This window comes from Equus quagga, chromosome 18 (genome assembly GCF_021613505.1).
Source record: "Equus quagga isolate Etosha38 chromosome 18, UCLA_HA_Equagga_1.0, whole genome shotgun sequence".
Lineage (NCBI taxonomy): Eukaryota > Metazoa > Chordata > Mammalia > Perissodactyla > Equidae > Equus > Equus quagga.
Window position 1 is genome coordinate 19,910,853 of NC_060284.1, and position 23,154 is coordinate 19,934,006.

General features: G+C 37.2%; 1 protein-coding gene across 4 annotated transcripts in view; it reads right to left on the minus strand.

The window, feature by feature from the left end:
* The window catches only part of TTLL7 (tubulin tyrosine ligase like 7), a 132,952-nt gene that overhangs the window by 15,252 nt on the left and 94,546 nt on the right, over positions 1–23,154 (minus strand). For all 4 annotated transcript variants that reach the window (XM_046645386.1, XM_046645388.1, XM_046645385.1 and 1 more), the window contains exons 18-20: positions 22,069–22,149; positions 7,452–7,612; positions 1,016–1,189 (exon numbers count right to left, since the gene is read on the minus strand). In XM_046645386.1, the coding sequence (XP_046501342.1) occupies positions 1,016–1,189; positions 7,452–7,612; positions 22,069–22,149 (416 nt within the window). The remainder of the gene's footprint in view (positions 1–1,015; positions 1,190–7,451; positions 7,613–22,068; positions 22,150–23,154) is intronic.

The following is a 23,154-nucleotide window of genomic DNA, read 5'->3' on the forward strand; positions in this document are numbered from 1 at the left end:
ACCTCTACCATTGTTGTGATCAGTCAGCTTCCGTTTACAGGGGGAGAGTTAAAATAGGTTAAAGGAAGTGCAACAGTATAGTGACAGAATACAAGAAAACAAAGATTAAAAATACATCTCTCAGTACTTTTTGTGAAAAATATTCCAAGCCAATCTGCTGTTGCAGGTCAGTTTTTTAGAAAGTTAGCTTTATTCTACCCTGTGTTCTTTTTAATACATAGATCAATTTCCATATGTTTCAAAAAGAAAATCCAAGCTACAGTGGTTCCATTTTCTTCATTGTCTGTTCAACTGTTAGTTGAACCTTTTCATCTTTGGACTATCACTTAGTTTTTCAAAGTCCTGGTTTACTCACTTCTATCCTGAGTAGTACTACAACTTACAGATACTAAAAATAAAGTCACATATTCATCTCTAATTCTAACAGGAATTGTGATTGTCTTGAGAAGTGCTAAAATGTACTTCGTGTTTACTCTGTGTGTTTTTGCAGCTTGAAAACAGTATTTCATGTTGTGAAAAATTACCTATTTTAACACTTTATAAAAATTCAATTCTTAAATGGAACTTAAAATTCATCTCCCACAGATTTGTTTGGTGATGAAAGGAGTAGTGGAGGCCTACTGAAGAACAAAAATTAAACTAAAGGCATCTTCTCAACTATATTAGGCTGAAGGATAAATGTTGAAATATCTCTACTGGGGAAAAAAGTTAAATTTATTACCAGTTTTGGATGCTCTTACTTGGCTTTTGAAAGCAAAAGTATATAAACCAAATAATCTCACTTCCGTGTAGGTTATTTCTGTCACCTTCAGGTTTGTGATTGCTGTCCTTGTTCAGTCCTTTAAAGGTAAAGATTGTGCAAATTAAAAGTATTTTGCAGATAACAGCATGGATGAATTGTTAGTCTTTAGCTGTTTCTCTAGCCATATAAACAAAAAGAGACTTTGAATTTCAAACTGCACTGTGGCATGACTTTACATAAAACTCAGAGGGTCTAGAGAAAGTAACCAAGTACCTGGAATTACCCCAATCGGTACCAACACCAGACAGTGATCCTCTTGTGTCCGTTGTATATTTGTAAACCACTAGCAGGCACTGTTTGCAAAGCTCGACCAGGCGCTGGCAACACTGGAGCTGCAAAGGAGTCACCACCTCCGGGCTTTTACTGAAAATACTCTCCCAAGAGGATCTGTTGGCATGGAAACAGACATGACCTCATGAGGCTGTTGAAAATGGCCACCAGCTATATCACTTACCTAGCAACAAACCAATAAGGAAACGCAGAAATGGCCTGACACAGTTGAAGTGACTACAGATGGCTGAAAGGTATAAAATAAATAAAAATTTGGAGATAAATCTTTATGTTAAAAAAACACAACAAAGAATTCATACACTATTTGTCTTTAAAGACTTTATTGCTGCCAACTGTGGGTAGCTAACAGGATGGTTTTCCAACATCTTCTACAAAACTGAGTTACTCTATATAAAGTACTTGTAAAATACCGAGCTAATTTCTCAAAAGTCAGGTATTCCAGGAATTTAGGTTTCCTAGGAGGCTATATTTACCTTTACATTAATAATGATCCCACCAAAGAGTTGAAAAGTTGTTGCAGTAGGAGAATTTAGGTTAATCCCTTGCTTATGATCGGCCCCTTTCAAACAACTTTCAGATCTAATTATGTCCAGGATGTTCCTAGAGCACAGGCTCTGTACTCTAGAAGTAATGGAACCTCAACAAGCACTGTCCTACTGCAGTCCCAGAGGTGCTGTCCTCCCTCCTTTGGTGAACTCAGCTTATTCACAAGCAGGCAGCAGTGCACACTTCCTTGGTAAACTTCAATTAGATGTGTGTGTGTAAATACATGCATTTACAATTCCTAAGTTTACTGTCATGGCCTAATCAGGAAACACCTCACTGCCCCGCCACCACCACCAGGAGCAAGTCAGAGAGAGAGAGACTTATTTCCTTAGTGTAAATGAAACTCTTGTCAAGCCTCGAGGGGAAAGTTCGGTTTGAGACTGGGGAAAGTCTCATTTTACATAAACCAATTCGCTTAACCCTCAGAGAGAGAAAAGAGTAGATTTTCAGAAAGAAAAAAATAGTAAGGAAAATATTTTTCTGAAGAAATGTACTTCCCACTGGGAAATTCAAAGACTCCATTTTCAATCTTCTGTGGATATTTGATATCTTTGGAATTTTAAAAAATGCTTTAGAAACTCAGAAAGGTATTTTTTAGCAGAAAGGCTACTATTTATTTTTTCAAGGGAAACATGGTTCCAAAAAGACAGCATGTCATCATTGAATGACAGGTTTTCTTAAGGGGAATAAGATTCAAATGAGTAGACTGAAAGGAATAAATTTTCTTCCATGTTCTGAGATGTTCAGGACTAAATATAAAACTGTTTTTATTATTTAAGAAGGAGTAAAAGTTATTTTCACTCAAGAAACAGTAATATGCTAGTTAAATTAACTCTAAAAATAAACTTTAATTTATTATGAAATATAAGAAAACCTAGATACGATATATATGTGTTTATAAATATCTATACACATGTACGAGTGTGTGTGCATACAACCAGTTGACCTAATTTGATCAAGAAAAATATTGGAGAACATCAATTAATTAGGGAATATATTTATAATTAATACTCTTAATCTAGCAGGCCCTATACACCTGGGCCCAGAGAAATAAAAATTTCATATAAATGTAAATACACACAGAAAACATCCTGTGTCTGACTGTCTGCCTGGCACTTTTCTTTTCTCTCCACTGGGATTCTGGGTCCTTCTACAAAAGTCTACCTCCACCACCATCCTCCACTCTGGATTTGGGTATATTTAAATTTGATCCTTTGGAGCCATTTGATTAAATCCACTGTCAGGTCACTCATATCATGGTAATTTTTCTTTTCCTGACTTGAAGTATAGAGGTAAGAAAAAAACAAATAAAATGGAAGAAAGATAAAAGAGCTTCTTCTATGACACTCTAATTTAATGTAGCATTCTGAATAAGATGTGAGTTATAATATGAGCAGCCTTGGCTTCTGATTCTTTCATTCTTCCTTAAATACTTAAAAATAAACCTATGAATCAAGGTCTTTCATCTATTTTCAGTGTATATGTTCACACCACTCGTCAAAGACTGCCTTCTACTCTATCAATCCCTATTTAAGTGTCAGCACAGCAGAACCCCTCATACAGAAAAAAGAAAATGAACAGGACCTTCTCCGTTTGGTGCTAGGCTAGTGGCGCCCCCTCTGAACAAAGGAAGCCTGTCCTCCAAACTGAGCATATTAGAACGGAGTCTGCCACCTCCCCTCACCACCTGCCCAGCTGAGTAAATGTGACATCCCTCTCTAACACCACAGCATCTCAATTTTCAATACTAAGATGAAACTTCTTAAGAAGGTTAACAGATGTAGAACTAATTTTTAAAAATACCATTGCTTTTACTGAAGAACCCAGGGTCTTATCTGCCTGCTTTCTGGATCTAAATTCCAAGGAAATGGGAGGGCTGAAATCCATGAATTCAAAAAGAAAAATTAAACAGTTAAAAAACTCTTTCTGACACTCAATCCTCAGAGAAATATGAAAGGAAATGACTTCAAATGACATTTTTTAGTAATATAACAAGAAGATACAGAATACTGAGTACCTCTGGCAACAAAGAGGAGTTCTTAATGAAATCCAGAGACTTGAAAAGCCTCATATTATCCAGCAATCCAATAATTTTCACCTCTTCTCTCATTAAAACATTTAATAAAGCAGTTATCTAAAAAGTGAAACTGATTCATTTCACTCTCCTTCTCTGGAAGAAGTCCTAATGGATGGCTGAGTGGCCCAAAGTTAAGTAGCAGAAAGGAGAAAAGAAAGTTAAAAACAATCTGGACTATACTAACTGGACAGTCCGCGACAGAAAGATTAAAGAAAAGTACTAAAAACACCACCTCCGATTGAAAGTGATATGAGGACAGCACGATTTACACCATTTTAAGTAGTTGATATGTTACGTATACATTTTCAAGTAGGCATATAATTCAGCCTAGAAGCAGACTGCTGCCTTAGGATATTCTTTACAATTTCTTCTTGCCCTGAGATTCTAAATGAACAGCTCTTCCATGACAAATTCCACAGGAAAATGCTTTTGGCTAAGGGTGCAGACCAGATTCTCTTCTTTGGGGTTTACTCTATAGGGGTTTTGAGGGGACAGAGGCTTTTCCAAACAACACATTCCTTCTCCCATACTACCCTCTGCCTCCTCTCTTTGCTTCAGGCGAACTCCAATTCTTCCTCCTCCTGCAGGTCTCCACTGACACGTCACTTCCCTTGGCCACCTTCCCTGAACTCTCAGGCCCGAGTGTGAGTCTTACAACACCTAGACTTTAGACTTCCCCTATCCCAGTAAAACATGGTGGATAATTTTATTCATGAGAATTTCCAAGAGCTATTCCCCTGGAGAGAACACATTCGGCATGCGGCACATCAGAACACTCCCAGGAGGCTACATAGGATAAAAAGGGTCACTGAGCACGGGCTTCAGCAGCCTGGAAGAACAAGAGAGAGGGATGAGGGTGTTTCATATGCGATGCATCAGTAAAAGCCCTGGGCGAATGCTAGGTAAACCTACCGCAAAGATTGACAATATTCTTTAATATTTCTGGATGTGGACAGAGAATGCTTTATTTATTTTGCTTTATTATTGGGGTGTTGACAGGCCAAGGCAGAAGTCAAGGTGGCCCAGAATTATTTGGATTATATTTTTCCAAGATTTTACACCTCACTGTGAAAGATAGCTGCACCTTATATTAAAATCATTCCTTTAGAACTGAGCTAAGAATAGATTTTTACCTTGACTGCTACTGTTAGGCCAAAGGTTACAGGACTCTACATTGGCTAGACATAATTCAAAGGATAAACAGAACTATTCTGGGTCCAAACTGAGAATCAAACACACACAACACTATGTGACTTCATTAAATTGAAGAAGCCTAAGAAACTCGTTCGTAAAGCTGCAAAATAAAATCTGGAGTTAAACTCACCTCTACAAACCACCAAGTTTTTAAGGAAATGGATGGAGAGTGGAGGTCAAATTGGACTCAAAGCTACTCCTTCTCCACCTGCCCAAGTGCAACGGGCTGGAGATTTGGCTAAAGCTATGGGATCTGCAAGAAAGCAAGCATGGCAACCGCTGGCAATGCTGTTTTGAGGGAAGTCCACAAAGCACAGAGTTAAGAGCTTGGGCTCTTGACTCAGACAACCTGGATTTAAATTCAGGCTCACCTGCTGAGCCTGTTTTATACTCTCTTTATGCTTCAATCTCCTCAACTATACAATAAGAATAATAATGACTCAAAATATTATAGCGGTGATTATAAGAATACTTAATATGTAAAACAGTGTCAGGCACTTAGTAAGCCTTCAATAGATGTTATTGACTCTCATTATCATTACTAGTAGTAATAGATACCACCAGAGAAATCTGGGGGGAGTATTAGTGCCAGAAACGAGAGAAACGGATTCTAAACCAAAGTTAGAGAGTTATTACCGAAATAGTTCAGGGAAGAGGAGCTTGAGAGGCAAAGAAGAACCACTTTATGGGCATCTTTAGGGTCTGGCATTGGACATTATCTCATGGACTCAAAGCCACCGGCACCACTGTCAGCTGCAGACTATCTCACTGCCTTCCACGGCGGAGAGTAGCTAGATTTCACATTCCAAGCAACGGATCAACAATTATGAGTTCAGAATGAGAAAATTTCTACAGAGAGCCATCAACTAAGAGGCCATGGAGTACAGTTCAAATGCTTCACTTACGTCTCTGTAGAAATAATTTATAGCCAAGATTATTCTCAGATTTCCTCACAACCCAGAGCACCTTATCTGTTGGTGAACGGCAGCTGAGGAGAATTATGGTGGTGAGAATGAGTCTGCAAGTGGTACGAATGGCTGAGTACTAGAGGATAGAATATTTAAATGGAGGACATTCAGAGATCATTTCACACTATAATAGTCAGTTAAGGTTTTATAAAAAAGGAGCATAGTCTGCGTCTTTCTGCAGGATTTAAATAATGCAGAGGGGATGGGATGGATGGGGTTGTAGAAGGCAGACCAATCAGATACTCCATGACATCAATAGCTCAGAGGAAGGACAAATTTTTAAGATATTTGAAAAATAATCAGTTTATTTTTCTGGAGGAGAGTTCAAGTAAGAGTAATGAGAGAGAAGACTGGAGAAATAAGAAAGAACCAGCATATTAGAGAGTCTTGTATCTCTACATAAGAAGTCTAGACTTTAATGATAAATGAGGGAAATCACTACAGATTTCAGGAAATGACCCTGACAGTAGGATGGATGGGGGAAACAAAAATTGGAGGTAAAAATGCTTAGAAATCTATGAATTTGCCTAGACCTTCTACCAAGAAGGCGCCTCTTATCTGAAATCCTCTAACACTTGATCTGTGTCTCTTTTATAATCATGACTTTTGTATATATGTTATTTTGTCTACTAGAGACAGCAGAGCTTATTGGCTAAGAGCATGAACTCTGGGGCCAGGGTCCTTGAGCTCAAATCCCAGTTGCACTAGGTCCTTAGCACCTCCTGTGCCTCAGTTTCCCTGTCTATGAAATGGAGATAATCATAGAACCTGCTTCAAAGTGATGTTAACAGGATTAAAACACTTAGTACACATAAAGTGCCTAGAACAGTGCCTGGCACATAGTAAGTAGGATAGCATGAGCTATTATCATTTTTAAGTTTCTTGAGGTCAGGATCTGTGTCAGATTCAACTTTGTATTCCAAAAGAATTTAACACAGTAGTAAGTACTTGATAATTGTTAAGAACAATGAATCTAGAGCAGCCACAGTGGGAATGTGACAGAAAAACTGACAAGATTTAGCAAATGATGGTATAAAGACAGCGAAGGAAAAGGAAGATGCAGATGCCCCTGAGATATCAAACCTGTATGATTGGGAGAATAACAATGCGATTAAGGGAAGTCCTGAGAGGAAGACATCTCTGAATAAAAGGGAAGGATGGAATGCTTGGTTTCAGATCTCTTGAGGCTAAAATGACAATGAGTCATAACAGCTTTGGCAGGACTGAAATTCTGGGGAGGAGCGGGAGTGCAACCAGAATTTGGGAAGTCTGCTACATAATGACGACGGCAGAAGTGCCTTAAGGATATTGATTTGTAATTGAGATTTTTGATTAAGAGTACCTTCTCCCCACTGAATTCAAATTAGTTAGGTAGTGCTGTGTTCATATTCATCATCTCATCTAAATCAGCTTAACTGCTATAAATAATAGTTGAGTACTAAAAATTGCATGCAGTAAAAAATCCCTATTTTAAGAGGTCGCTAAAGACATTCAACCATTTTATTGGGCTACCTCTACAGCTAAATGGGAAAATATTAAAAATGACAATAATAAAAGATAGCTTAGAACTTACCCTGAATCACAGAAACAGTTCCACAGGCCCTGGCCATGACTCCAGAGTAAGCGATTAAAAACCCGGTTGAAAATCCGATACAGATTAACTTCCTCAACATCGGGCACCTTCCAGATGCGTGGCAGAATTGTACGAACACTCGTTTTTACTATGTCCAAGACCTGGTAGAAAAACCAAAGTATTTCAAAATCTAAGTGTACATGCGTGTGTCTAAAATTCAAAGATGAATATATATAATTCAAACATTAATACACACACAAACACGCTCAGACACTGAATGAACTACCTCACAGAACAAAAAGTCCAAAAACACAACCATGCATTTATGAAACTTTGGCATATGACGGTAGGTGGCAAGTCAGACCACTAGAGTAAGGAGAGATTAAAATCAAAATTAAATTGAAATTAAATTTGAATTTAAATTAAATCAATAAATGGAGATTTAAAAACAGCAATCTTTATGAAAAAAATAAATGCACTTGAATCCTCACTTCACTCAATTAACAAAAATCAGCTCTAGAGGGATTAAGGTATTAAGTTTAAAAAATAAACCATTAAATATCTTAGTGGAAAGTATTGGGTAATATCTTTTAGACCTTGGGTTAGAAAAAGATTACTTAAGTCACAAAAAATTACGGACCATAAAAGATTAATAGATTTGATTATACTAAAATTAAGAACTTCTGGTCATCAAAAGATACCTTAAAGAAAATAAAAGGTCAGCTTACAAACTGGAAAAATATATTCAAAACATATACATCCAACAAAAGATTAGTATCAGGAATATATAATGAATGTCTAACAAATTGTTAATATAAACACCAACAACTTATTAGAAAAAAAAGGACAAAAGCACATGAACAGGAATCTCACATAAGAGGAAATAAATATGCCCAATAAATACAAAGAATAAAGATTAAGACTATAATGAGATATCATTTCATGTCCAGTTAATTGACAAAAATTAATAGTCTGATAATACCAAGCACGGGAGAAACACGGATCTATAGGGTCTCTTGGTCATTGTTAGTGGGAGTACAAATTGGTGCAGTCACTCTGGAAATAGCTTATCATTATCTCCTAAAGTTGAAAATTCATATACCCTATAACCCAGCAATTTTATCCCTAAGAGAAAATCTCTCATAGGTTAAAAAGAAGCATGTTCAAGCAGCTGTTCACAACTGTAAACACCTGGAAACAACCTAACTCTCCAACAACAGAAGAGTGAATAAACAAACAGTATACTCATACCCTTGGACTATTAAACATATAGTAGTCAAAATGAATGAAATACAATGACACACAACACACAGCATCTTAGTAAAACAATGGTATTTTTAAAAAATACCTACCTGAGATTACTCACATTATGAACCCTTTTAATAGAGTAAAAACAACTAAATGCTAAAAATACTTATGGAAATACAAATAGATATAATAAGAATATACAAAGAGGGGCCAGCCTGGTGGCGCAGTGGTTAAGTTCGCACCTTCCTCTTCTTGGCGGCACGGGGTGCGCTGGTTCGGATCCCGGGTGCGGATATGGCACTGCTTGGCAAAAGCCATGCTGTGGTAGGTGTCCCACATATAAAGTAGAGGAAGATGGGCATGGAGTTAGCTCAGTGCCAGTCTTCCTCAGCAAAAAGAGGAGGATTGGCAGTCATTAGCTCAGGGCTAATCTTCCTCAAAAAAATAAAAAAAGAATATACAAAGAAAGAAAGCAAGGGACTGGTGGACCTTGAATCCAAGAAAATGGCTGCATGAGACACAGGGAGCCAGGGGCGTGGAGGGGAGTCATCTGATTAGATAATAGGTTATTGCCAACATCCTAGCTTTTGTCGTGGGTATTGGGTTCACAAATGGATGTGGAGAGAAGGGAAACCTCATACACTGTTGGTGGGAGTGCAAACTGGTGCAGCCACTAGGGAAAACAGTATGGAGTTTCCTCAGAAAATTAAGAATAGATCTATCATACGATCCAGCTATCTCACTGCCGGGTATTTATCCAAAAAACTTGAAAACACTAATGCATAAAGATACATGCACCCCTATGTTCATCACAGCATTATTCACAAGAGGCCAAGACCTGGAAGCAACCTAGGTGCCCATCAAGGGACGAATGGATAAAGAAGATGTGGTATATATGCACCATGGAATACTACTCAGCTATAAGAAGTGATGAAATCTGGCCATTTGTGACAACACGGATGGACCTTGAGTGAAATAAGTCAGAGGGAGAAAGCCAAATACCATATGATCTCACTCATAAGTAGAAGATAAAAACAATGACAAACAAACACACAGCAACAGAGATTGGATTGGTGGTTACCAGAGGGGAAGGGGGGAGGAGCAGGGCAAAAGGGGTAATTAGGCACATGTGTGTGGTGATGGATTGTAATTAGTCTTTGGGTGGTGAACATGATATAATCGACACAGAATTCAAAATATATTATGATGTACACCTGAAAGTTAAAAAAAAGTCATCACAAGAAAAAAAATATTGTAACTATATATGATGATGGATGTTAACTAGGCTTATTGTGGGGATCATTTCTCAATGTATACAAATACCAAACCATTATGTTGTACGCCTAAACTAATATAATGTTACATGTCAATTACATCTCAATAAAAAAAATTAGCCAGAGGAAAAATAAAAATTAAAAAAATAACCTTAAAAAACACTAAGTAAAATCAGGCCATACATAGACCAATAATGAGAGAGTATCTTGAAACAAAGACTAGGATTAATGGAACTCTTGACAACTGAAACCCTAGAGGTTCTAAAAAATCTGTAAACCCTCAAAAGCTACTTTGTCTAATTCACATGTATTTAGTACTTACGCAATGAAGATATTTCCAATGAAACTTTATTTAAAAAACATAAATAAATATCAACAAACACAGTTATTCTAATTTCAGTTCATCAAAGAAGACTTTTCACTTTTTATTTTATTTATGTAATTAAAGGAACTGTCTATAAATATGAGAGTGAGAGATGAAAAGAGAAAGAGATTTTCAAACAGAGGCTGAGTGAAGATATAATTTCTTTCAATGGGCACAAACATATAGAGAATTGGAAGCAGATAAAAGAAGAATTTAATTTATTTCTCTTTACAACAGCCATATTTAAAGAAGTGATATTAGTTATCTCTGATCAAGGAAAATTTAGAATAAACATCGGTTTAAAAATTAATTTAGTAAAAATTTTCAAAGTAACACTTTTTATTTATAGAAGAATATCAACTACAGCTTCTCACAGTGAATTGTGTGAGCAGCATCTGTCCTTCCCTTCCTGTTCCACTTCTGTCACCGTGAAGTGGGAACAGTAAAACCCTACAGCAGGTCAGGGTGTGTCAGCTGAAGGGGAGGAGAACGAAGAGCGATAATGGAATCTGTAATAGAGTAGCTTGTGAAAAACATTGTCCCAGAAAAGCTCGTTATTATAGATAATGAATGCTTAATTATAAAGAGGGATTTTTAAAAACCGTAATATGAATTATTCACAATACTACTGATATAATATGCATATCAGGCACTAATTCACACTTTTTATTTTTATAATTTTCATTTAAGCTATTAGTTTAACTCTTTATGTTTTTAATGTAGAAAGGAGTACTCATGAGTGATATAAGAATCAACACTAGCAGTAAATGATAAATCTAAATCATTTCTCTTCTCAATTGTCCTTTCTACACTCAATGTTTTAGTGTGTAATAACAAGCCAAAAGTTATAATACAGAAGAATAAAAATAGCAGCCAAGATAACCCAGAAATTGGTCTCAAGAATAAATATGATATTCTATATCATCTATTAATATTCTATATAAGAAGTGAAATTAAAAAGGGGTAACGATACTGGGAGCTTTAACACTACGGTAATCTCATATTCTATTATTAAACAATTATTCGACTTCAAAGTGATATGGCATTTGAGATTATGAGTTATTTCTTCATTTTTTTTAATACATTTCATGGTAAAATGCATGTGATGCATAAGAACCAAAGAGAAGGGCAACTAACGTGTATTGGCTGCCTGCTCTATGACAACAGAGTATACGTACATTACTAAGAAGAGACTGTCTTGGCCACTACTCTCTCTATATTCTATCCTTAATTTAGAGGGAATTTTAAAAGCACGATAGTCTAATATTCCCGCCCACACACGAGTAAAAGCAGCAACTTCAGAAAGCAGCCAGGGAGTCAGGGGCGGGGAGTACTTCTGCTCCACTCCTAACGTTTTCTCCAACATGGAGAAGGATAATCTTCATGCCTCTTGTGCCCCACCAAGCATCTCTGCCTGAGGAGTGATTCCCAGACTGGTGAGACTGGCATGGTCTGAGCAACCCAGGAACTTGCTCCTTCTGTTCCAGCATACGCTACTGGGAACATCCATTCTCCTTTGCTTCTCTTTGCCTTCAATTTTAAAGGAGCCTCCCCAAGGAGGCAAGCTCCGGTGCAGGGAGAGGAGTGGCTTAGGGAGACCTGTAATATGGAGAGCACAATGGCCTGCAGACCAAGGGAGCTGGAACCCAAATCCCTCATCTCTCCTCTCAGCCTTCACATAAGCTCTTTCCTCCGCCTGGAACAGTCTTCTCCATCTGCCCACCTAGTGAACTTCTATGACTTCCCTCAAACATCACTTCTTCAGGGAGACCTTTACTGGCTACTAAATTATTTTATGATTCCTTAATGCCCTGTTCTTCCTCTATTAATAATTATCTCACTTTATTTTAATTTCTTGTTTAATTAATGGAGACTGTTATCTACACGAGAGGAGGAATTATGCCTATCTTGGTAACAAACTTATCAGGTCCCCAAGGCTTAAGACAGGTCTCGAACTTAGTAGGTATTTATCTTAGTAAAATTGTTACTTGCAAGAGAGTGAAACCTATGCAGACTAGGTAAAAACCAGAGCTACTAATTATTGAGGCTCACTGTAGACCAGGTGCTGTTCTAAGCACTTTTACATCTAGTAACTCATTTAATCCTCAAAACAAGAACATGAGATGGATACAATTGGTCCATAGACCCTTTCCAAAAATCTTGAGGCTAGATTCAACAATCACACACATTACTATTTCTGCAGGAAAATATGCGAATATTCTAACCAAGAGGTAGACAAAAATAACACATAACCTCCTGTCAGGTCATTGTCACCAAATGAGTTCAGGGGGGTTAGGTTTTGATGCCTAATGGTCATGAAAAATTTTTTGGTTTTGAAAACATTTTTTATCTCATTTTATGGATGAAAAAACTCAGGCATAGAGCAGATAAGTAACTCATGCAAGAAAGTTAGTAAGTGGATAGTCATGTAGTGAGACCTATCCTCTTAACCACTACTCAACAGTGCCTCACAGTTAATTTGACCTGTCCAGGTGACAATAGCGAAACCCTAGAAGAAAACTGAATTGTCTCTTCTTAGCTTCAGATTCACTTCTCGTGAAGTAATACTTGGGAAGATGGGTGGGCTTGCTGTGTAGAAACAAGGTTGCTCAGGCACCACTCCATCAGGGCCATCAAGTCCATCAAGGACTAGTTTATTAAAAGGCTCCACAGACAGGGAGACAATGACTGCACCTTTAGCAAAACACCCACTGAGTAATTTTAGGAAGGCAGAGAGCAGGCAGGCAAGAAATCAGATTGGGATGAAGTAAATTAGTGCCAGTCCTATTTGTAATGCTATTTTGGATCTCTCCATGCTTTGGGGTTAGAAGAAAATGGATGGAAGATGAATAGTTTGCGACACACAAAAACAAATAGTCAGCAAGGTGCCCTTTGTGTTTATCTGTGGACTCAAGTGAGGCTAACTTAGAGAATATAGGTATCCATTTCCTGACATTGTGACTTTTAAAAGCATCCCAATCCGACATTAAGCTCGCTGAGAGAAAAAATAAATGGGAGATTCGGTCAATGAAAACATTAATAAAAGGGAAAGATTTGTCTTTTCCATATGAAATATGGCACATCTGAAGGCAGAAAGCACACAGACAAATTCATATTTTGCAAGAACATACAGATGTTGAATGATAAACTGCTCCATATGGCTGAACAGTTGGTCCTAAATTAAAATAATGGCATGAGGTGAGGGAGGTTTAGAAATAACATTAAAATCACTACATGCTGTACTAACGATGCATGCAGCAGCCATGGCTATAGGGTAAAGGCATCTTTGCTGATGCAAAATGAACAGCTCTGTACAGCATCTATGTCAGCCCAAATGAAAAAGAGATGGAAAATGATAACATCAAAATGCATGCAGAAGCAACTACATCAGGTACTAAAAAGAAATTGCTATTTAGAAAAGAAACACTTGATGAACAAGAATCTCTTAGAACCCTACAATAAATGCAAATATAGCACAACCTTAATTTCACCACTTATTCCTCTGCATCCTCCAATCTTAGTTTATGCCTAGATATCACATCAGAGAATAAGCTTTTCAGCAAATTTGGCATTCTTCACAGCCCACCAGCACTGCAATATTTTCATACTTCATATATATTCCTTACAAACTATATAAAGCAACTGCTTTCTTGGCAGAAAGCTAAATTATGCAAGTCTGGAGTTACCACAACATGACATTAAATAAGATCAGCTGTTTCCATTTCCACCTGGTGAGGATTCTTTTCAGTACTTAATTCCTATACCCTTGACCTTTAAATTTTACACCCATTAAGGAAAATTTTAAATAAGTAGGCATGTGGAAGAGTGTGTGTGTGTGGCATTCTAATCTTAGAATTTTACAACATTCTAATGAGCAACCAGCAAATGCTTTGATCTTGGAACAGAAAAAAATGAGACACATATCTCAACAATGGTCTCTAAATGGAATTAAGAGATTTAAATGAAAGTCTTGTGCATTCCACACCTCAAACAGCGCTTGAGACGTGGCAGTCCCTCAATTAATATTGTTGAACGTGTGTTTGAATGAGCAAATAACAAAATGAATAAATAAACAACTCTCAAAATCCCCAATAGTGCCTACCATAGTTCTCGAACAAAATTGGCAACCAATAAATGTTTGTCAAATTAAATCACATCACACACAGCCTTTGTGGCAGCCACGGAGACATGCCATTTGAATCAACCTGCTTCCAAGGGAGCAGTTAGCCGAGAGCCTCCCCACTCAAGATCCGCGGCAACATCCAAGCCAAGCTCAGGCTCTTCTCCCTAGACCACTTCCCGCCAAGGACTGAGCGTGGTGGGATACCAGAGAGGCGCTATTTCTGCTCAGTGTGATCCCTCTAACAGCAATCTTTGTTCTGGGCTCCCCATCAGCGGGACAGGGCTTTCTCAGAGCCTCACTAAAGTCTGAGGTTCCTCCTCCCCAAGCCTCCTGCCTTCCGTTCTAGGGGGTCAGACCTACACTGCAGTCTGAAGGCTCTCCCTGCCTCCTCGACCTTTCTCTCCCCTTTATCTTTCTTCGGCATTTTCTCTTATAAATCTCTTTCGCTTCCACTTCTGTTTTATCTCTGCTTCACAGAGGACTGAACTGACACAGCCTTATAATGATTATTGACTATCAGCACTGCCAAAAGACAGATGGGTCTGATTAATCCACATCTAGATGTAAATTAGTTAGGTCCTTGGCCTTCTAAACGGGTAACTTTTTATAATATCTAATTCTACATTCCACAGCAGACCCACATTTCTAGCTTCCTTTTCGTTTTCTTGGATGCAGTTTCTAGCTTTATAAAGCAACAGTGCAGGTTTCAAATGGACAGTCAAATAAATGGTGACTATGTTACAACTCAACAGATAAGTTTTATACCTCATTTCTACATATTCTACATAAAATAATTCTGCATATAAAGAATTCTTAGTAAAATAAAATACATTAGAGAAACAGCCAAAAAACCAGCCTGCATTTTATATCTTCTGGGCTTGCTCACCTTCCCATGTGATGTCTGACTTCCTCACAAGAACCTCCAAATACTTAATGTTAGGAATCTCAGAGCAGTTCTGAGACGTTACCTGCCCGAGCAAAGGGCAGAGGCAGCACTGAGCCCAAGCCCAGGTGACTGCAAGTCCCATGCCTCTTTCCACTACTGCATACCGCCCCTTTCGTTTAACATCAACATATTAAGCTTTTTAAAGCTCTTTTCGATACACTTTTCAACTCATTTATTAGCTCTCTTGTTGTCAAGAAAAAAATATTTCAGTCAGTCAGTCATTCTCTGATCCCACTTTTCCTCTGATTTCATCTGAAATAAACAAGGTATGGAAGAGGTGGAGAAAAAATATTTATAGATATATTATTATATGTTATATATATTTATAATAAATATATATAAATTTATATAATATATATAAATAAATCAGCTAAACATATTTAAGTTTGTCCCAAAAATTATTTCTACAGCATATCTCTATACTTTTCCTATCTGGGGTGAATTTTAAGTATTTGACTTAATTAATTCTAATGCTATTGATTAAGTGGACAAAATATACAAAAAATTCCAGTTAAAAAATCTGTTTATGTTAGGGCTCAAGACCTCCATTGCTGGCTGACATGATGATTGGCATTCATGATGTGTATATTTGTTATGCTTCTATTTGTGAATATGGAGAAAGAACATAAATTTGGTGGGGTTGACTTTACAAAAATGAAAAGTTTTACAAAAATGTGTTTCCTTATTATTCAAACAATTGCTCATGGGGAGGAGCTCTGTCCTTGCCCTCGCAGGAAGGGGAATAACATCAGCACGGGACGAACGCTGCTGAGAGCTGCCCTCTTTTCCTTTTCCTAGGAGTGTCCCATGCTTTGCTACGTATCTGAGAAATTAGAGTCTGTGTAGGAAAAAGCCTCTTAAAGAACAAATCGTTGAAGAAAGAAAAGGAAATGCAGTGATCACAATTATAGCAAGAAAAATTGCTACAAATAAGGAGCACATTCTGAGGTTCCCCTTGTCATCACAGCCTAGGCCTGGCATCCCTCAGCCACCTTAGGGCCTCCACAAAAGTGGGCAACTCTGCAAGATAAACTTGCTCTGGTTAAGATCGGCCCTTATGTTCTCTGAGAGTCAAAATTCAAGTTACCAATTCTTCTGCCAAAGATAGAATTGTCTATTAAATGACCTATATAGAAGAATACCTGTAACTATTGGGGAGCGTAAACTATGGGACTTCAACAAGCTTTGTACTGGAGATGGGATATCTTTCTTTTTACAAGCACAAAGGAAATATAGAACTTTTTTTTTAAAGCTTTTTTATTGAAACTTCTTGTAGTTTTTTTTTCTTCTTCTTCTTCTTTTTTTTTTTTTTTGGTGAGGAAGATTTGCCCTGAGTTAACATCTGTTGCCAATCTTCCTCTTTTTTCTTTCTCCCCAAAGCCCCAGTGCATAGTTGTATATCCCAGTTGTAAGTCATTCTAGTTCTTCTACATGGGATGCCATCCCAGCATGACTTGATGAGCGGTGTGTAGGTCTGTGCTCAGGATCCGAACTGACAAACCCCAGGCCGCCAAAGCAGACCGCGTGAACTTAACCACTCGGACACAGGGCCAGCCCCCTAGAACTTTTGATTTATGCCAAAACAAAAGCAGCAACAAAGGGGTTCAAAGACAGGGTCATTAGGTATGTAAGTTGTAATAAAATCACGCCCCCCATGTGAGTGCTTCCACTCCCTTAGCATAATGGTATATGCTACATGCAGAGATGCAGTTGCACATCTGAGAACTAGGAGAAAGGATATGCAAACATAACTCACTCCAAACATTCTTAGAGTCAATCAGTACAGGAGGAGTAGATATACTGGCATAAGTACTTGTTAGTAAATTTATAAGCAAGCATTTGTTTTTACTCAAAATTTATAAACCCTATTGAGTGTAACAACTGTAAAACATAAAATAAATTATTTCTTCTAATTCACAAATATTATTGCTATTCATTCACATCATTTGATCAGCCCAATGTTTATCAGACCTTCTCATATCACATGTGAAAAACAGAATGGCATTGTCTTAATTTGTTGCTGTTCTAATAAATATTTATCACTAGTAAAGAAAGAAGGCTGCAGAAAGAAAAAGCTAGCTTGCTATCGACAGAGTTCATAAGAGTCTAGAATCGAATCAACTTAACAAATATTTATAGAAAGCCTCCTACAGGTGACTACAAAGTGAGACACGCCCATGGCTTCTAGAGAGGTGGAAAAATTAATACAGAAACCTCTCAAGGCAGATCCTAAGTACAGATGAGTACAAAGTACCCTGAGGATGCAGAACAGGGAAAGATAATACCTGGTTGAGGGGGAACCATGACAGGCTTCACAGAAATGCCTGTGCTCCCTGTCATTCTTCCATTTTTAAAAAGATTACTTTAACTTGAAAAAATATATAGAAATACACAAAAACAAAAGGAAAAATGACACCAAATGTCACTACTTTTCTTCCCATGACTCAATAAGTCTACCTTCCAGAAATAAATTATCTTAACAATTTGGTACATAGATTTTACAATTTTTTAAAGCTAGATATATATTTTTAAAATAGTACAGATACATAGGTCATTTAAAATGGAACAGTACATATTATTGCATAACTTGTCTGTTTAATTTACTATCTTGATACCTATTTAGGATAGTATATGGAAGAAAAAATGTTGACTCCCTCTTTGAGATGCCCAAGGCAATGTTGACCTTACTGGACATTCTTACAAATCCTCTGATGGAATTTCTCAGCAGGAAGATAACTGAGAAAGTTCCAATTTAAGAAGATATTTGGAAGGCTACCCCTGGTCTGGCTAGATCCACACTGTCAAATGCAGTAGGCACTAGACACATTTGGCTAAATATTTAAATTTAAATTAATTAAAATTAAAAGTTAAAAAAAATTAAAAGTTCAGCCCCTCAGCCACAATAGCCACATTTGAAGTGCTCACTCAATGAATGGCCACATGTGGTTAGTGACCACTGGATTGGACATCACAGATACAGAACATTTCCACCATTGCACAAAGTTCTACAGGACAATACTGAGAGTAAATAAACCTGGCATTTTCATTTCATCTGGCTAGAGAATGGAAGTTAAGCACAAAGACTTCATGGGTGACTAATGGAAAATAAAAATGAAGGCTACCCAAATCTGGAAGGCTCCCTCTGTGCTAATGTGAACCACATATAGTTGACACTTGTCACTCTGAACCAAGAATGCCTCTAGGTACGTGAAAAGGGACACCTGAGAGCTGATGGACTCATGGTGTCCTAGCAGCCATGCAATTGGTGGCAGCTTATTGCTTTTATTTGCCACTCGTGATTAGTAAAGTCTGGCTAATTTTAATAACGTATGTTTGCTTCATATGTCATGAGTCATAATCTTGTGCTATATCTCAGGTTAAGATCCATGATTCCAAAATAGAATTCAATTTAATGCAACTGAATAGTATGGATGTACTATAGTTTGTTTAACCATAAATCTATTCATAGACATTTAGGCTACTTCAAATGTTTTATTTTCACAAATACCACTGCAAAGAATGCTCATGTATACAAATCTTCTATACATTCAGACTATTATTCCGTAGGACAGACAGCTGGAAGTGGTTTTGCTGAGTCATAAGGTTATGAACATTTGTAAATTTTAACAGATACTGCAAATCACCTTTCTAGAGAGTTGTTCCAATGTATTCTCCCTCTAACAGTGTAGGAAAGGCCCTTTCATCCATACTATTTCCATCACTGGATATGATGTCTTACTAATTTTTTCCAACATGATTGTTCTTAATTGCCTTTCCTTCATCATTAGGGAGGGCAAGGATCTATTTATGGCTATTTGAAGATTCATAAATTGTCTTTCCGTGGCCTTTTCATATACTTTGCCATTTTACTTATTAATATCTATAGGATAGTTTGTCTTTTGCTGGTTGATTTGTAGGAGGTGTTGGTTTACTGATGTTACTTTGTGTTTTACTGCTGCAAATATCTGTCTGCCTCAACACTCCCCCCCATTTGCCTCACGGCTCTGCCTTTCAACGTGGGTTAAGACCTCTTTTTGCCATCGGTTAAGTTTTCATGCCATCAAATCTGTCAATGTTTCCCTTTAAGGCTGCTGAGTTTTAAGTCTTTCTTAAGAAGTTGTTTCTCCATTCTAAGATTATAAACATATCCTTTTATATTTTCTTTAAATTTTTAATATTTTCCTTTTTTTGCACATTAAATTATAGTCTATCTGGAATTTATTTTTGTATATGATGAGATATAAGGCTCCAACTTACTTTTCTTACAAAAAGGGAGTCAACTGTTTCAGTATCATTCAGGGGGGAAAATTATCTTTTCTCCACTGATTTGAAATGTCACGTTTATCACATATTAATACCTTATAAATACTTTAATCTGTTTCTGGAATATCAATTTTGTTTTAATTAGAAGTTTACCTACATTCTTCTATCTTCTAGATTACAAAAAGTACATGGACTTAAGGAAATTCAGGATTCCAGTTCTAATAAAATGTCCTCATCTTAAGCAATCAAGGACACATTCAGTGACTTGGCAAACATGTATTCAGGGCTTACAGAATGTTTTCAACCCCCCTCTGTAACCAGCTTTGCTATACCCTCCTCAACAGCAGCCCAGTATTTGGCACACGGCAGAATCCTAAGGAATTATTTGTCAAATGTGCTAAATCACAATAGTGAGTTAGGTTTACACAGATGAAAGCGCATAATTTAAAAGTCATCATTTGATCAGTATCAACTTTCAGCTTATTAGCAATAAATTCTAGAAAGGGGAAATGATGGCCTGCATTACTAAAGGAATACAACGACTTCATTAAAGCTACTGAAATACTATATCTCCCCCAAAATAATGGTGCAAAGCAACTGATGGGCCCCTCAGGCTGCTGGCCACTCCCCTCTCCTCCTCTCCAAGATCCCTACTGTAACTGTACACCTTTTACTGTCTCCTCAAGCCTCCAAAAGTCCCTCCCCATCGGAAGAAAACCTTCACATCCTCCCGCCACAATGCCATAGACTTTGCCTTCCCTCCTACTAGAATAAATGCTCCTGGTTAGGACAAACCTTCTCAGCTGACTTACTCAAGGGTTTTCTATTACCTCTCTTTCCAGTGCCATTCCTGTCTTCTAGATCATTCTCATCATACAAAAGCAGCTGGAAATATCTTCACCTTTAAAAAAACCTTGTCATTAATCCACATGCCTCGCCAGCTACTACCACACCTCCCTTTCCCCTCTACAGCAAAACTCCTCCAAAAAGTGCCTGTACTAGCTGTGCTTTTTTCCTCTCCACCCTTCATCTCCTGAACCTACTCCGCTCAAGTTTCACTCTGCACCATCCCCTTGACTTTGTTAGATCTGGTCACCGCTAACCTGCAAGTTGCCAAAAGCAACAGTCAGTTCTTAGCGCTCATCTTACAACCCCTATCAGCAACACCTGACTCAGCTGATCACTTCGTCTCCTTAAAATAGTCTCTTTACTTGGCTTCCAGGACACCCAGTTCTAATGGTTTTCCACATTTCACTGGCAGCTCCTTCTCAGTCCCCTTAGATTAATCCCTCCCCACCCATCTCTCTGATTTCTGCATGCAGAAGCAGCCCAGGGCTCAGTCTCTGAAACTCCTCTCATCTCTAACCACACTTACTAAGTAATCCCACCCTACCCACGGGTTCAAATATCCTGGTGACTCTTAAATTTTGTATTTCCATATGCAGCTCAGCTCTGAACTCAAAAACTCATATACACAACCACACACTCAACGTCTTCAGTTGGATGTCTAATAATATAACAACTTTAGCATGTCCAAAACCAAAATCAAAGTAAAACAAAACAAGAGTAACAACAAACACCTGCTCCTTCCCCAGCGTCCACCCGTTCAGTTAGCACCCTGGCTAATAACCATGAGCACTTGCCTCGATTACTCTAAAAACCTTCTAGCTGTCCTCTACTTCTATTCCGCCACATTCCCTCTCCCCCAGTTCTGTTCTCTACAAGTAGCTCTCATGATCCTTTTCAATTATAAACCAGACTATGCAACTCTTCTGCTCAATTTTTTCCAATGCCTTCCCATCACTTGGAATAAAACCCAAGGTCTTTCCATGGCCTATGAAGTTATGATCTGACTCTGCCCATCTATCCAACCTCAACTCTCACCACCACGTCACTCACTCTTGACAAGCACAAACCAACTATCCTATACAAGAAAACAAAACGGTGCCTTCTATGCCTCATCGACACATCAAGCTAAATTCTACCTCAGGGCCTCTGTATCTGCTCTTGCCTCTGTCTGATAAGTTATACCTGCAGATATTTTTGCATAGTGTTACTCTCACTTCACTTAGGTCTCTGCTCAAATGTTGCCTTCTCTCTATTTTTTTATCCTGATTTATTTGTCTTCGTAGTACTTAATACTACCTTACATTCTATCACATATTTGTTTATTATCAAGCACTTTAACTAGAACGTAAGCTCAATAAGACCATGGGTTTTTTTTATTCACTTTTTTATCCTTAGAATAGCATCTGAAACATAGGAGGCACACAATAAATATTTGTTGAAAAAATGCGTAAACAAATGAATGTGCATATAGTTTGATTATGAATGTGGCTTAATGATCCTAGTTTAATACATAATCGGAAAGGGCCAACCTGTTTAGGGGCATTACTCACTTTTCGTTGTTTTGCAGAGTCTAATTTTATGAGCCAATATGAAGCCACTTTTGTTTTATGATACTTCCAGTTATCAATGATCTGTTTTGAGAGAGAAACATGAAGAAATTTAATCTAGAAGTTTCTAAAAGTAACAAACAAAAAGTAAATAAATGGGTTGAAACCAATTTTATTAATTTGTGAAATGAAAACAGTATAACATTACTTGCAGTAAATAATGTCTTTCATAAAAAGACCTGTGCAAAGATTTCTAACATGAGGTAAAGAAGCCTTCTGACTCCAACGCTTTCTCTTCTTGCTGTAAAAAGCACACAATCTCTAATGAATGAAAGTCAAATGTCTTCAGGCACCTAAGGTTTGGGAAGGATCCCAAGACACAGATTTCGCACTTTGATTCCAAGAGGTATATTTACCACATAACTCATAATAAGAGAATACTGCGTAATACGTTAAAAGAAAACCAATATATAATAAAGATTCTATTATCCCTTTGTTTTGTTTTTTGTGCAAATCTATAAAATTTCTGAATATATATTCTAGTAATATATGGTGTAGCAAATGGATTAAAATATTTGCTGCATATAGTGAACATACAGCAAACAATCTAATGTCTTACATAATTGTTAATTATATTTTATTAATTACATAAGCCTATGTTCTTTATAGAACAATCACATTAGCCACAAATATTATTTCTACTCTCTGATTATCCCATTTTTCTTCTACTCGATTCATAAAGGTGCTAGATAACTAATATCTTTTAAAAATATAAGTAAAATGTCTGGTATAAAGACATTGGGTTTACTTAGAAAAAAACTTAAGATAACATATTTAAATGTAAGTAAAAACATATCTAGCATAATGCTTTACAACTAAGGTTCATTTTTCTTCTTTTCTCTTGATGCAACAAACAGCAACTCATTTGCAAACAACATACCATTTTCACTTTTTAAAAAATATATAACAACAGACTATAATATTTGGGGGTTTCGGTTATAACTGTCATAATTACAAAATAGAAATTGCCATTATTGATTTTATAAACTGAGGAAGTCTTTTTTATTATTATTTGTTTGTTTGTTCTTT